Here is a 15,593-nt window from a genome sequence, read left to right on the forward strand (position 1 = left end):
CCGTTCTGTTACTGATGATATCTTCATTGTTCATCAATGTAAAAATTAAACATCACTGTAGAAGCAGATCATAGCATTAGTCCCGCCGTCCTTTCACATCCTTATAACACTTATATTATAACCAATAACATTTCCATCTCATTATCACAATGGGAAACGTCGTACCGTGCCAACCATTCACTATACTCTATACTCCAAATGATCGGGATAAAACGCGGCATTTTTACTCGATGGATGTTCCATGAGATTATGAGGTTTTGAATTATAAAGCTGGCAAATGAAAAGGTCAGTGTGGAATTGAACTTTGTTCCCTATATAATATTCGGTAATACTATATTACTGCAGATTCATTCACAGATATACACGGGACTGAAAATAGTGATGTTACAAAAAAAGTATATACTTTCAATTAAAAAAAAAAAAAAATTTGGTTTAGAACAAAAGTATATTTAATAGTCAAAGCTTAAATCTCTGTAACATTATGGTATTTAAGAACCGATGGTTTTTTTTTTTTGTAAATGCGGCTACAACCAAAAAGAATGAAAAAGATAAGGACTGGTTCCCCAAAGATACTTCTCAACAAAACCATAATCATCGCAAGCGTCAAGCTACATCTTCATCGAAAAAAATAGCAGTTTGGAGTTTATTATAAATAAATATACATTGTTTATGTGACTGGGGCATCGTTACACCAAAAGTAAAACATGTTTCCCTTTCTTTAAATCAGAAAACGTGTTCTGCAGCACCGTTCACGAAATGGTCTGTGCCGTAACGCCGTATAACCTTTGCAGATAGGTCACTATGTATGCTACCAATAAAACATTCTTTAATCACCACACCGCTGTCGGTCTATAATTTCCAGTATTAAGATGAGGTTTTGGAACACTCAAGTTTAACCCACGAGAAGGGAGGTTCCTGCTAGTATGTATATTTTTATTATTGATACCCCTAGGGCATTAATAGTGTAGAGTGTTTTCCTAAAGTAGTGGGTTTTTTGTTTTGTTTTTTAACAGCTTTATGTTGAGCTTTTTGGATTGTGAGACAGTCTGCTAAAGGAACCGGCGATGAGAATACGTTCCTGTACCGTGTTGGTCAATGAAATACTCTGGGGGTGGTTTAGTACAGTTTTAGGATCGCTGCGGTTCAAACGGTTTAGATTTAGAGAGACGCGAGGCTGAAGGGGCAGCACTGGCCAGCCTAGGAAAAGGAACAGAGGACAACAAATGGAAATATTTTAAGTGTTTACTTTCTTCAGCTTATCAGAAAAAAATATATATAAAACATTGAAGTACATTCGTGGTACCAAATAAAATAAGATTTGTTGAAAACAAAAAAAAGTGATAAGTTATCAGAAGTTCTTGTTGTGCTGGGCATACCACTGCTGTCTCTGTTTTCGCATCTCCACCTCGCCGATAAGCGCCTGTCTGTAGGCTTCGTAGAGCTTAACAATCCGTTCCAGTTCTTTCATGAAAAGTAATTTCAGCATTCCCTGGTAGGTGTCCAAATCTGCCAGCTGGAAGAGTTCCCACTTCAAAATGTGGTCATATCTGAAAGAAAAATATGTGCATTGAGTTATAGGAGAGTGTAGGAAGGGGCCGGGGAGGAAGAAGGTGACCGCGTCGGGCTGGGAGTATAAAACCAACCTCTAGCAGAACATTTTAAAACGTTCCTGGCTTAAATGCTGCTAACACCAGAGCTTTAAACTAACTTTTAGTTACTTATAGGAAACATACTATAGAAGCAGGTACAAGTCTAAGAGAGCTTTAATAAATGTACCCTGTGACTATTTAGTCATAAGTTATCTTGCTTTAGGCCAGATAGCCGGTACGCAACCTCTTGCAGGGCATTAGGAGCCCAGCACAGGCAGCCCCTCCCCCACGTGCATCAATGAGCATTGGCCCCCATGACCCTCCCGCCAGTTCACCGCTTTTCCTTCCTTGGACCACTTTTGATTACCGACCACTGCAGACCGGGAACCTCACAAGAGCTGCAGTTTTGGAGATGCTCTGACCCAGTCGCCTCACCATTCCCTTCACCTGCCGGTGCTCATCATGTCACGGCTGATCGGTGTATATCATGATAATAGCTGGAGGATTACACATAGCACTTACTACACAAACGCTGGATAACCCTGTCTAGGAATAGCCCGCGAGGACGCCTTTATGATGGGTGTAACCACTTACGTATTTTAGAGAAAACATTAAAACAAGGAGAAGAAAAATATACAATAAATTCCATGTGAATCTGGGGACATAAGTGTTTTTGGCAGAGCTTCCGATTTTTTTCCTGGCCTGATGCCGTCCCATTATCTCATTCAGCCTGTTCTCAATGTATAATAGACAGAGGGTTCCTTAAGCGATACGGACACAACCTAAATAACGCCTTAGTGTTACAAAAGTTAATTTAGCTTTACATAGAGTACGTATACTTTTGTAACAGTGATTGTGCCACAAAAAAAGCAGCTTGGAGAAAAAAAGTTTAAGTTCATATAGTAGCAGAGAGCCAAGGGTTAAAAGTCACAGTTGCATGCATAGATGCATCCAGGATTCCTAGTTATTCACCAAAAAAGGGGAATATCGCCTCAAATAAACTCCTGGCCATCGCCAGTCATGCCCAGAGGCAAAGCAGAGAAAGTACTACACATGCCCGACGTGAGGCTGGAACTATAGATTTCCGACAATACCGAGCATTATGCGCTACTGGGGATTGGAGCGCAGGCCACACGTCATGAACATCGTCAGCACATCGGGAACGGTTTTATTCTTTAACCAATGAAACCACACACAAAAAAAAAAATCATTAAAAGAAAAGGAGCAAAGAAAGGATCAAGCCAGAGCACAAATGCTGGCTGAAGACCTCGATAAGACCCAGTTGCCACGATACAGGCTGCCGGATAAAGTTGTCGAGCAGTAAGGAAAGACAAAAATAATACCCAAGGCATAAAATAAAGCACTGAGTCCCAAAACAATTCCAACAGAACAGACAACAGAACCATGCGTCGTTTTATAACATTGGGACGAGATAAAGAAACATTACAGAGTAAGAGGATACGTTTGCCGACATTTATATCACAGCCTCTGTGTTCCAAGGTCCAGCGGGGAAACGTTACAGCCGTCTGAGGCACATATCTGCATTTTAGACAGCCGTGCATATGAGCGTACGGGTGAGTGTCACAGTTATTAGACAGCTTCCAGAACCGGCTCTAGTATACAAACTTTCTGTGTAAACCTATTATGGGAAAAATATGATTTACGTTGTGCTTCTCCTCACTTTAACAAAAAGCTATAAAAAAAAACCACAGAAATTTGCTGAAACGTAACTATAATGTAAAGCTAATTGTCTTAAGCAGTATCCCATTTATAAAAAGGATAAGATTTTTGGAAGAAGAGGAAATTCCTTTAATCAGAAACACAGCTGTTTGGAACGATCTAGGGACAGCCTCCAAGCATTTCGGGCGAAAAAACGCTTGTTTACAAAAACAAAGCAAAATGCACACGCAGGCCGGCTGAACATTTTTACAAGAGGGACACATTGGAATTTGCTTAATCATCAATTGAATAAGAAAAAAGAAGAAGAAAAAAAAAAAAAACTATAATCGAGAAGCAATTTAGGAGACACATTATATTCCACAATTACCCATTCACTATTCCTCATTCCCTTTCAGAATAATATATGATATAAATATACAAAGTTACAGGAATGACAACCATGTCACGCAATCAATCTGAAGCTGGGTACCGAGGGCATGCATTTGACTTGCAAACACAAAACTCAGAACAATAGAATTGTGGGTGACTTCGGGGGGGGATACAAGACGATGCGGAATAAAAGCGGGGGGCTGCAATAAGACTGTTTGACCAGGTATCCCTCTTACATACCTGCCCTTTAAGGCATTAAAGACTCCGCACTTACTTAACAGGAGCTCGGGCATAAACTTGAAGCCAGTCGGGGATCTCGGCTGTATGATACGGGTTTGCTGGCACGAGTAGCGGCTGGCTTCTTTCAACTTGCTGAGGCTGATAAGTTATCGGAGGAGGAAGAGGAGGCGGCTGATCATAGCGTGGAACGCTGCAAAAGGAGACAGAAACAAAGTTAGCGGAAGGTCGAGAGAGAGAAAGCTAAACTACAATCCAACCGTTTGATATTGCTTTAAATGTACATTACATTGAAAATAAAGTAAAAGATGTAACATTTCCAACTGCAGTGAACAGTCACGCTTAGTGACAGAGATTTAACAAAGTTGGATTGCAGGCTTTTAAAAAGTTACTTCTAGATAGAAGATAAAAGATAAAGGAGCGCTCGCCATTTTTTATTACTAGAATGTTAGATTTGTATAATATGCTTTCAGGCAGCTCCACATTAGCAACTTTGTGTGTTCTAGCTCTTGTTATTTTAGCCCCAACTGAAAGAAAATCTGTGGAGTATTATTTAGCCGTAAAAAATGAGTACGGCGATTGAGCAGGCAAAGTCACACAAACCTTCGATAACTGCAGCCTCTTCGTCTGTGTCAGAGCTATCCTACTATATACTATAACCGTACTATACTGCATTTAACATTCAAGGAGAACAAATATCTTCACGTGACATCCCCTTCAAAAGCTATCCTTATACATGTAGTATAGAAATATTATATATACCTCGGAGCACACGGGTGTTTATATTGTGCTCTTTTATTGATATGGTCCACGTAATAGACTCCAAACTCGGCCGATTCGACCCGTTCCCAGCCGGGGGGCAGCCCTTCTCTCTCCAGCGGATGGCTCCAATGCGTGGTGTTTGTGTTGTGATCAATGTAGTATTTTCTTCCTCGTATAGTCCAATCAACAGTCCAGCCAGGGGGCAGAGGCATATCTTCAGCACTATGGTTTGTCAAATTTCCTAGAGACGTTGCCGCGATCCTTCCAATTCCTACAGGGGAATTTGAAAAATAGTATAATTATATATATATATATAATATATATATATAAAATTTATTTTTTGGGATTATCACAAAAAAATTCCTGAACTGTAAATCCAGAATTCTCAGATTTTTTCTTACATTATTTGCAGGGCCTGCTCGGGATTACTGGGACCCGCAGGTACAATCAGTCTGACCGCCTGCAAGTTTTTGGAATCTGACGTAGTCCTCTAGTACAAATCTCTTAACAAGGAGTGACCCCAAAGAAACACACTAAAGAAACACACTAAAGGCTCCTTTGCCTGCTATATACCGCATGATTATAAAGACGACCCCCCAAAATCTGAAATTAATTTAGGAAAAAAAAGATAAAGCCTGAATATAAGACGACCCTATAGGAAAAAAGTTTTACCAGTAAATGTTAATTCATGTAAACTATGTGAACAATTGTTTGTTAATAAAAGCTATGATTGAGAAAAATATTTTGTTTTTATTTCCTTTTTTCACAACCTGCCCCCCCCTAGTTATGTACATCTGCCCACATGCTTGCCACTCTGCCCCAGAAATGCCTTATACCCCCTATATGCCACTGTGCCCCATGATATGCCTTTTAACCCTCTAAATGCCACTGTGCCCCAGGATATGCCTTTTGACCCCCTATGTGCCACTCTTCCTCCAGAATTGCCTTATACCCCTATACCCCTATTTGAGGTCTGATTATAAGACAACTCCGATTATAAGACGAGGGGTATTTTTCAGAGCATTTGCTCTGGAAAAAACCTTGTCTTATAATCGAGCAAATACGGTATTCGTGATTTCTAGGGATGCACAGATATATCGGTGGCTGAAATACATCGGCCCGAAAAGGGCATTATCAGCAAAATGCCGAAATTAAAAAAAAATGGCCGAAAATAATCGTCCACAGGGGCAGGGCTGCTTACCTGCGCATTGGTCGCACAGTGTGTGAGCATCTCAGCCAGGAAAAGCAGGAACCCAGCGGATTCACATGAATGCACATCACGTGACTCTGCTCTGTTCCTTCTTCCACTGGGGGCGGGGCCGAGAAGTTGTTCAAGAGGAAGCATCAGGGCCCCTACAGTAGTCTGCGAGTGAGAGATCGGCAGTTCAGGTAAAGGGGTGGGGGAGATTGTATGAGCAAGTATGCGTGATTAAGGGAATGAATGAGTATCTGTAAATGAATGAGTGTGAGTGTGTGTGTAGGGGGGGTGGCATGGTATAGGGAGCCTGTAATCACACTCCTATCATACCCTGGCTGCCTGGGCACGATAGGAGTGTGATTGCGGTTAGACATTTATATTATATATATATATAATATTGTTATTGATTTTTTTGGGGTGTGTTAACCATTTTTATAAAAAAAATGCAACAATTAACAATTGAGATATTATATATATATATCTCAATTGTTAACAGCAATCACACTCCTATCATGCCCAGGCATACCTAGATTCCAGCATGTACTGACTTTGCATGATAAGAGTGTGATTCCTGTTAATCATATAAGTAATATTGTTATTGAAATCACACTCCCATCGTGCCCAGGTTCTAGCATGTACTGGTTGCCTGGGCATGATAGCAGTGTGATTGCTATTAAAGGCTGGGGGGGTCATTTTCAGTTTTGACCAAGTAAATCCAGAATTTTCGGTTTCGGTCCAGAATTTTCATTTCGGGGCATTCCTAGTAATTTCTCACTCATACACATTTTCTGGGACTTTTGCCTGTAACTACAAGAGATTACAGAAAAGACGCTCCACAATCTATTTTATCCCGCAGAACACAGCCTTATATTTGTTGGTTTTGATGGATAATATAAGCCTATAATAAGTTCATTTGTTCTTCCAGTAGTCGTCAGAAATAAGTCTATCACATATGCAAAGTAACCCCCTGAGGCTGAGGACACATTGGGGTAGGTTTGAGTTTGGGAGGGGGCATTGGTGGATCCCTGGGGAGCCTCCTTGCCTCTGCCTGCCCAGTCCCCTCTTATGTCCAAGCCACCCTGTACTCATTGGAGGGCACAGGGTGAACGGTCTGCCCTAACCAGACTCCCATGAACTAGCCACCTATGGGGGTTCTTCAAGCCCACAAACACTTTATGCACCTGACTTCCATCATCGGATATAGGGCACTGGACATCAGAGCTTTGTTCATTAATGTGCCAAACACACTTAACTAGCAAACGACACACCTGTCCATCACAAATGCAAATACACACAAGAAGTGACTATTTTAATGCTTTAATCTAACTCTAAACTACATGCAAGCCAAAAAAATAAACACTGTAGATGTTATTTCAGGGTGGATGTTCCGGGGAAGCTTGCCCGATGTACCTTAAAAAGGTTTCTTTGGGGTTTCTTCTATTTCCACATCATGCTTCCTCTTTAAAGCAACACAACGGTGGTCAATGCCGCAGTGCTTCCGCGGAGCTTCTTTGAACATGGTTACCTTCGAGTCGGGTACAGTGACCTTTAAGTAAAAGGCTCCAAGTTGCTTTGATCGTTTTTTCCAGCGATAATAAATCTAGTCGCTTCCTCGCCTGGTCTGACGAATGCCCTGCTGTCAAAGTCTCTGAGCATCTCAGACCTTTTGGCAGCAACAATAAATCTGATGGCCTCTGTGTCTGGGCATTCAAATGTCTCGTCATCTATGAGCCTTGTCAAAGGTACACACTTCACACTGTCGCCATCAGGGCCAATGTATGTCGTACAGCGTCTTTTTGAGACGTTATCCATTAGTAAGATAATATGTCAGCCTTGAAATCTACAAGAAAGTTCACCAACAAAACCAGCTGAATGAAATGTCCTGTAAGACTGAGACAGCTCATTGGTCTGTGGATACTTTAGTTCAGACTAGTTACATCACAGAGTCATTGGAACTCTGCAAGTTCACTTCTGTAGCCATGGCTACTGCAACACTAAAAACACCACTAAAGGGAATAACAGTTATACAGATGAGGCAGACTAAATATATTGAGAAGAAAGCTATGTATTCTTTTAATGTACCCTCTTATGTGTATAAAACAGGGCTACCTTTAGGATTGGAGGATCCCAGGGCAAGGAGTGTTTCTTTGCCCCCTCAAATCATAAGAACACGGCTATGTCCGGGCAGCTGTAGATCTAATCCCAGGCTTTGGGTTCATTGACACCAAAAGGAAACATCCACTTTTTATTTATATTACACACAAGTCTGAGGTTGGAATTCAAGGGGCAAAAAATGATTTGAGCATTAAAAAGAAGTGTTTTATATACACGGTGAAGCAGTGTGAAAAGACCAATATTGTTCCCAGATGTGGTTTCGGGGGGGGGGGGGCATGGCTTCTTTATTGGTTTGTTTGTTTTACAATATCAAACCCCAATCCTTTGCTAACAGGGGGTAAAGAGGACAACTCCCTTTCTTTTTTAATTACCACCTACTAGATTTGTGCATTCTAACAACAAGGAGGGACCTCAACAAACAATTTACATTACATAAAAGTACAAATCTCAGGGTTTCTGAGAACCTTAAACGTTCTCCTGCTGAGAAGCTGTTCCACATATCCACGACCTAAGTAAAGTAAATCTTCTTTACATTAGTAAAAATTACTACATTAAATAAAAGTACAAATATCAGGGGCTGATTAATATGAAAATTACCTTTAACCATTTCAGTGCCTGTAGGGAAACCTATGCATTAATTTACCTCTACCGACAAGCAGAAATGGGGCAGCTTCTATTATAAGCACTGTGTGTGTTCAACTACACTCCCCTCCCTGCTGTTTTTTCTTCTGTGGCAGGACCCTCTCTCTTACTCCTCCTCTCACCTCACCTCTCTTGCTGTACCTTCCTGCCAGTATGGTCTCAGCACCTTCAGGGAGGTATCAGAGGAGACCAGAAAACAACAGGAGACGTGTCTTGGGCAACAAATTTAGTTTAATTGTATCCAAACTGTAAGGGCAAGAAACAAATTTGTTGTTCAAAATGAATCTAGTTAACCGTTACAGACCGAGAAGAGGACCAATTACTACCTCCTGCATGGAAATCTAATCCATTAAAGTACTGGTTCATATAAAACAAACGCATCATGCCTTACACCAACAAAATATACACCTTTTGTTAAGGCATCTAATACACAACGATCAGTTTGAAAGCAAAAGCCTAATGAGTTCCTCATATTTTGCACAGGGCGATCTCAATCTAAAAAAAACAGTTCCAGAACAAGCGGCAGGAGCTGTAAATCAGTCCCATAACATACAGGGTTTGCTTAAGACTCCCTTTGCTTCGTGGTTAGTCCCCAAGACTAAACTGCTTTACTAACAGATTTATAACACCTTTCTGCTGTTTAGGTCCTAAAAAGCGCTTCAAGACATACTTTCCCACCCTGTTATCTGCATTCTGCATTCCATTCCTTCCAAAAATCCCTCCACACCCACCTATATGAAAGGATCGGGACATTTTAATGGAGGCATAATTAAAAAGTCAAAGGTTACTTTGAAGCTATGGCCAAGTCTGTTATTACTTATTGGGGATTGCAATAATGGTCAGGTAGACTAAATGATCACGGATTGCAGCACACTTGCATCTCCTTGTGATAGGACAATCCGTGCTTAGTTCTGAAACATGTCAAAACTTTATCTGTGGTTATAATCAATCCAAAAAGCAGATGGAGACTAGCAGGTTCCTACTGGTTAATTAGCATTAAGACATAGTACCGGGATCCCTCTAGCATAACATTTTTAAGATCAGAAAATATGACAACCTTACAGTAGGCTGTGACAATCCAAATTCCTTATTAACCAAGATCAGAGGATCAAATGATATAACATGAAAGTAACGAACACATATACCAGGGGTGTCCAACCTGCAGCCCTCCACCTGCTGCAGGACTACATCTCCCATACTCCTCAGCCAGCCCCTTAGCTGAAAGAGCATTATGGGAGATGTAGTCCGGACAGCAGCTGGAGTGCCGCAGGTTGGACGCCCCTGGCATATACATATGCATGGCCAATGTTGGCATGAGATAGTCGTGCAGATATGTGTTGACCACAACGCTGTCATACTTTATATAGGCTCCACTGGATACGAAGTCCTTTCATATCCAGTGGAACCTATAGTGGAAGCCACATAAAAAAGGGTATTTAACTAGAATTAAGTTGTCTCCAAAATACACCGATTTTGAGTGTTCCAAATCGTACTTTTTGCCCCCCTTTTTTAAATTTTTTTACTTAATACAAATGGCACTTGTCCAAACACAAGAATATCTTTTCTAATAGCGAGCACATATAATGTTTTATCTTTGAAGCACAAACATTTTTTTGCAGTATTATGGAGTGAAAAGTAAAGGTGGAAATAGTCTATTGTCAAAATGTTTTATGTAATAAAGCAAAACAATATATATATATATATATATATATATATATATATATATAATAAAACAAAAGCCTTGCCTGGCTGTAAATGCAAAACATCAGATACAGTGTCTCGTCTTTTGCACATATGTATTTAATTTTCAGCAACCTTTTACTAAATCAATACAATTTCAAACCCCTTGCCTGAGAATTAACAAGGTTTCTTTCCAAAAAATTAGGACTATGCGTGTCTAAAATTATAATGTCCTCTAAAATGCTGGTTCGGCTCATTGTAGGCCACTGCAGATCTCCACCTAATGCATCGGTTTGTCTTAGTCTGTCAATTCTCGTCTTGTCAGACCCCTTGAATACATCTATTGTATCAAGCGCTGCATAAAATTGTTGGTGCTATATAAATAAAAGATAATAATAATAATAATGTTGGCACTAATAAATCTGTAGTTCAGATAAGCAAAGATCCTGTTTCTATGAAACTGTCAAACATATGGTTTCCAGAATTGTTTGTTTAATACAAGTAATGTTTGCATAATCACTTTAATTATATGTGCCATTTTAAGATCTTACATGCCAACGTCACAGAACGTTCTTAAGTACAGTAAACCAGCATTTATCAGCATTTATTTAAAATAAGTTGATAATCTGAATTTAAGTCCTGCAAACTACTAGACATGCACATAAAGCAGTTCTGAGGACCCTCCTACCTGCCGGATGCCTGCCTTGTCCATGCATTACCCTCTGTACATGGTCACTGTTGTGATCGTAGAACCGGTATTCATCGTGCGTGCGATCGACTTGCCGTCTCCTTTGTCCATCATATTGTTGCTCTGTGCAGTAATATCTGGAGTTGGCGTCTCCGTTCTCCATGACAGAATTGACCTCCGTGAAAAACGACTGAGAAGAAGATCCGTATTCGCGGGGAACATCTCCCAAACCCCTGACGAGGTACGAAGGTGCAGAAAGTCTGTTGCTCTCCCTGCGCATAACTTCCTGCGGCGGACGTTGAACCCGAGGCCGTAAAATGCTTTGGTTTCTGGAAACGGCCCCGTCTCCTGCCGGGGTATAATGGGCAGAAGTGGTTTCGGGCGAGCAGACATCAGTCCTTCGTGGAATGGTTGGACCATGGCGTATAAAGGAGGGCATCAAATCTGAAAATAGGAAGAGATGATGCATACAAGATGAACCTTATTTTCTAAAAATAAGTCTCTTAAATGGCACTTTTCACTCCTTAACGTTGTTTTCGAGTGTAAATACACACCCCAATGACTCAGCCCGGAAATATTGAATCTACTAGCTACAGTAAGAAGCTTCCAGATGCCTACGTGTTACCGCAGGCATTACCTACACTTTATACACCATCTAAATAGCTTTTCCATAGTCACTCCATCCCAGAACAAGTACCAATACTAGAAGAAGAGTAATTATGCGACACGCTATCTGCATCACGCGAGTCCAGCCTTGCGTCTCAGGTCAAGCCTACAGAAAACAGGCAGACTGTCAAGGACGGCTTAACCAAGAAAGCGGACAACCAGAGATCATGAAGACGTAAACGTGTCTTTTTTGATGGGGAGGAATAGATCATTAACGAAAGATGTTACCGGGGTACAGAAAGCACCGTCACTCAGGCGTGTGAGACAGAGCGTGTCGTAAGATCCGGAACTCCTTCCCATCAGCTATACTTGAGAGCACTTGATGTTTTATTTGAACAATAAATAAAATAAATGCGGAAATAATAAAAAAAAAAGCATATAAAATGTTAAAAAGAATGCTGAAATGTAATTGGCCTCAAGGCATGAGCCTGAAATGTGAAATTAACTGGATTCCAAGGATTAACGTCATTAACTGGTCGAAAGAAAAAAAAAAAAAGGCAGAGTCTCCCCTGTCAAAAGGATAAGCTGCGGCTTACGGTAACCGGAGCTCTTGCCGGTAATGTACGCACCGGTTTTGTCTGATATTTTATTTCTCATTCTGTTTACAAATCACTGCCACCAAAACTGCCTCGCTGATCCGGCTCTGCTCCTCATCACGCTGATGTCGTTACAAACCGGTCAGCAATTAAAGGATCCCTCACTGGAGGTTTTGCAATTTCAGCAGGATCGACATAAAAGCTCACAGCAGTTATGAACGGTTTTGTCCAACTAACTGGCCCATTTTTCCTGATGTAAAGACTCAAAAAACTTCATCAGTCCTTGGTCTTGTCTTAGATTCAGGATAGCTTTATGTCTATCACATGCTGGTTTAAATTGCCTCACTGTTCTAGCCTCTACCACTTCTGTTGGGAGGCTGCTCCATTTATCTACCTACTCAATAAGGCCCTGCAACATTTCAGCTAATCGCAATGCTATTTCTGTAAAAAGATCTCGACTAACCACTGAACTGGTAATGCCTTGAAGGGGCAGCTTTACACAACTAAACAACAGGAATGCTGTCATGGCGCATCATTGTATTCAAGATTAGGTCCTCTATTATAGCTTCCTACAAAACACAGGCGACCTTCCTAGATCCGTATGTTTAGCTACAGCTTCTCCCCACATTTTCAATAGACGTCATTATATGTGCAGCATGAAAACATCGCAAAACCACAAGCAAGACGAGGAAGTCCAGGCTGTGGGACAGAGCCAGAGATGGCTTCGTAACAAAAAACAAGCTACTCCAAACCTTTGTGTACAAGATATTTAAACAATGACAAAGTTTCATATTCAATATTCGGTCAATGCCACTTATTAAATATAAACGACAACAGCTAATCCTACATACACAGCATCGCCAAAGCCCAGCGGCCCCCAGACCCGCCACACGCAGGGTGCCAAAGACCAGCGGCCCTCTGACCAGCCACACGCAGGGTGCCAAAGACCAGCGGCCCTCTGACCAGCCACACGCAGGGTGCCAAAGACCAGCGGCCCTCTGACCAGCCACACGCAGGGTGCCAAAGACCAGCGGCCCTCTGACCAGCCACACGCAGGGTGCCAAAGCCCAGCGGCCCTCTGACCCGCCACACGCAGGGTGCCAAAGACCAGCAGCCCTAATACCCACACAGGGCACAACACTACAGCACCCCTAATACCCACACAGGGCACAACACCCCTAATACCCACACAGGGCACAACACTACAGAACCCCCTAATACCCACACAGGGCACAACACTACAGCACCCCTAATACCCACACAGGGCACAACACCCCTAATACCCACACAGGGCACAACACTACAGAACCCCCTAATACCCACACAGGGCACAACATTACAGCACCCCCTAATACCCACACAGGGCACAACACTACAGCACCCCTAATACCCACACAGGGCACAACATTACAGCACCCCCTAATACCCACACAGGGCACAACACTACAGCACCCCTAATACCCACACAGGGCACAACACCCCTAATACCCACACAGGGCACAACACCCCTAATACCCACACAGGGCACAACACTACAGCATCTCTAATACCCACACAGGGCACAACACTACAGCATCTCTTATACCCACACAGGGCACAACACTACAGCACCCCCTAATACCCACACAGGGCACAACACTACAGCATCTCTAATACCCACACAGGGCACAACACTACAGCACCCCCTTAGCATAATTCCCATACAAGGTGCCAAGCCCTAAAGGTGCTCCACTTTCCACCCCTTTTCCCCGGTACTCACTCCTCAGCAGTGGTGAGGTCTCCTTCTTCACGTATTTCCCCTGCACCTCGGCGGGCTTTGAAACTTCTTTCTTGGTTTTCTTCCGGGATAACATTCCCTCTCTCCTTGGTGGGCTGTTCCACTACAAGGCGTGTACCGGGTTGGCAGCCGGGCATACTCCCCGTCCTCTACAGACGGCTATGAGGACACTGTCCGAGCGCCTCTACCGAACATGTTTCCCTAGAGCGCCCGAGCTCCCCCTGCAGGTATTAACGAGCGCTTTACCGGGACTGAGGACGCGATAAAGGGCCAATTCAAAGCAGCCAGATCAAGGGCCGCGAGACCCTGTGCGCGAATCCCAAATCTCAGACCGGGCGAGGGGGAGCGCGGACAACTGGTCAGCTCCCTTATAACCCCCGGGGGACAACTAAACCGCCTAAACTATCACCCGGCTGGGACTTACTGAAACTTCTCTTCACCCATGTAAGGAACGATATTAGGCATGCGCGGAATCAACAGGCCCTGACGTAGCACCAATGGTAGATCCCTGTTGGCTAGTTGTATTTTCCCTCTTCCCCACCCGGTCCTGACCGTAGGAACCGTAACGATATATAATTTCGTTTTACATTGCAGAACGGGAAACACTTCCACCTCATCGCCTCACCACCCACTGACAGCCACTACCTCTTAATGATGGTATTTCTAGACCAGAATGAGACATCCTACGGCATACGAAAACTTATAAGAGTACTTTTCATTCTATAGGAATTATTCTATTAATATATAAAATATATATAAAAAGCATTAACTAATTCGAACAGCATTTTTCCGCAGTTAAGTCATATGCCACAATCCACCACACGATGGCGCACATCCTCTTATTGGTATGTGACGTCACAGCTAACAGCCCTCTACAATCACTGTACAGAGCCTGCTACTAGCTGGGTGCGGTAGCGCGTGCCTGTAATCCTGCAACTGGGCGGCTGAGGCTGTCGGATCACTTGAGTCCAGGGGTTCTGGTCTACCCTGAGCTGTGTCGATCGGGTGTCCGCACTAAGTTCGGTATCAATATGGTGAGCCTGGGGGAGCTCAGGCCCACCAGGTTGCTCCAAGGAGGGGCAAACCGGCCCAGGTCGGAAACGGAGCAGGTCAAAACCCCCGTGCCAATCAGTAGTGGGATCGCGCCTGTGAATAGCTGGTGTACAACAGCCTGGGCAATACAGTGAGACATATCCTTTTTAACAACATCTCCAAAGCAAACCAATCTATTTGCGCTAAAGTATTTTTGAACCGAAACACAAATATGTTCAGCTAGTTTCAATGTATAAAATGTCTGTGTCTTTCAGGCCTTCCTTCATCCCTTTCTTTTTAAGAATGGAAAAGGGAGACTTGCCATCTTAGAGAAGAAACTCAAGGTTTAGATCACAAGTAGCTCCCCAGCAACAAAGATTGCACAGACAAGCTGTTTGGTGGCAAGGATGGCACAGACAGGCTGTTTGCGGGAACTGACAAGCTCTTGGTTTGCAAGGATGGCACAGACATGTTGTTTGAGGCTAAGATGGCACAGGCAGGCTGTTTGGTTGCAAAGTTGGCACAGGCACGCTGTTTGGGGCAGAGACAGCACAGGCAAGCGCTTTGGGACAATGAATACACTGAGAAACTAAGCATTTGATACTACAGATTTAGCTGGAAA

The 15,593-nt window shown here is 42.7% G+C and overlaps 1 protein-coding gene and 1 non-coding gene across 2 annotated transcripts; one reads left to right on the forward strand and one right to left on the reverse strand.

Moving 5' to 3' along the window:
* Positions 1-1,348: 1,348 nt before the first annotated feature.
* On the reverse strand, positions 1,349-14,015 carry LOC149271766 (protein salvador homolog 1-like). The gene is made up of 5 exons (XM_089507140.1): positions 13,922-14,015; positions 10,961-11,404; positions 4,638-4,908; positions 3,913-4,068; positions 1,349-1,547 (listed from the first exon to the last, which is right to left on the reverse strand). The coding sequence occupies exons 1-5, from the start codon at positions 14,013-14,015 to the stop codon at positions 1,349-1,351; spliced, it is 1,164 nt and encodes a 387-aa protein (XP_089363266.1).
* Positions 14,016-14,840: 825 nt separating this feature from the next.
* On the forward strand, positions 14,841-15,139 carry LOC149271767 (signal recognition particle RNA). The gene has a single exon (XR_016279675.1).
* Positions 15,140-15,593: the final 454 nt, after the last annotated feature.

The sequence above is a fragment of the Sceloporus occidentalis genome, unplaced genomic scaffold (assembly GCF_023333645.1).
Source record: "Sceloporus occidentalis isolate IW3139 unplaced genomic scaffold, rSceOcc1.0.p SCAF_460, whole genome shotgun sequence".
NCBI classification, from domain to species: Eukaryota; Metazoa; Chordata; class Lepidosauria; order Squamata; family Phrynosomatidae; genus Sceloporus; species Sceloporus occidentalis.

Coding starts and splice junctions, on each gene's coding strand:
- LOC149271766 (XM_089507140.1), bottom strand. CDS start 14,015: ATGTTATCCCGGAAGAAAACCAAGAAAGAAGTTTCAAAGCCCGCCGAG. Junction 11,405..13,921: donor GACCTCACCACTGCTGAGGA/GTGAGTACCGGG, acceptor TCCTATTTTCAG/ATTTGATGCCCTCCTTTATA. Junction 4,069..4,637: donor AAACACCCGTGTGCTCCGAG/GTATATATAATA, acceptor CTCCTTTTGCAG/CGTTCCACGCTATGATCAGC.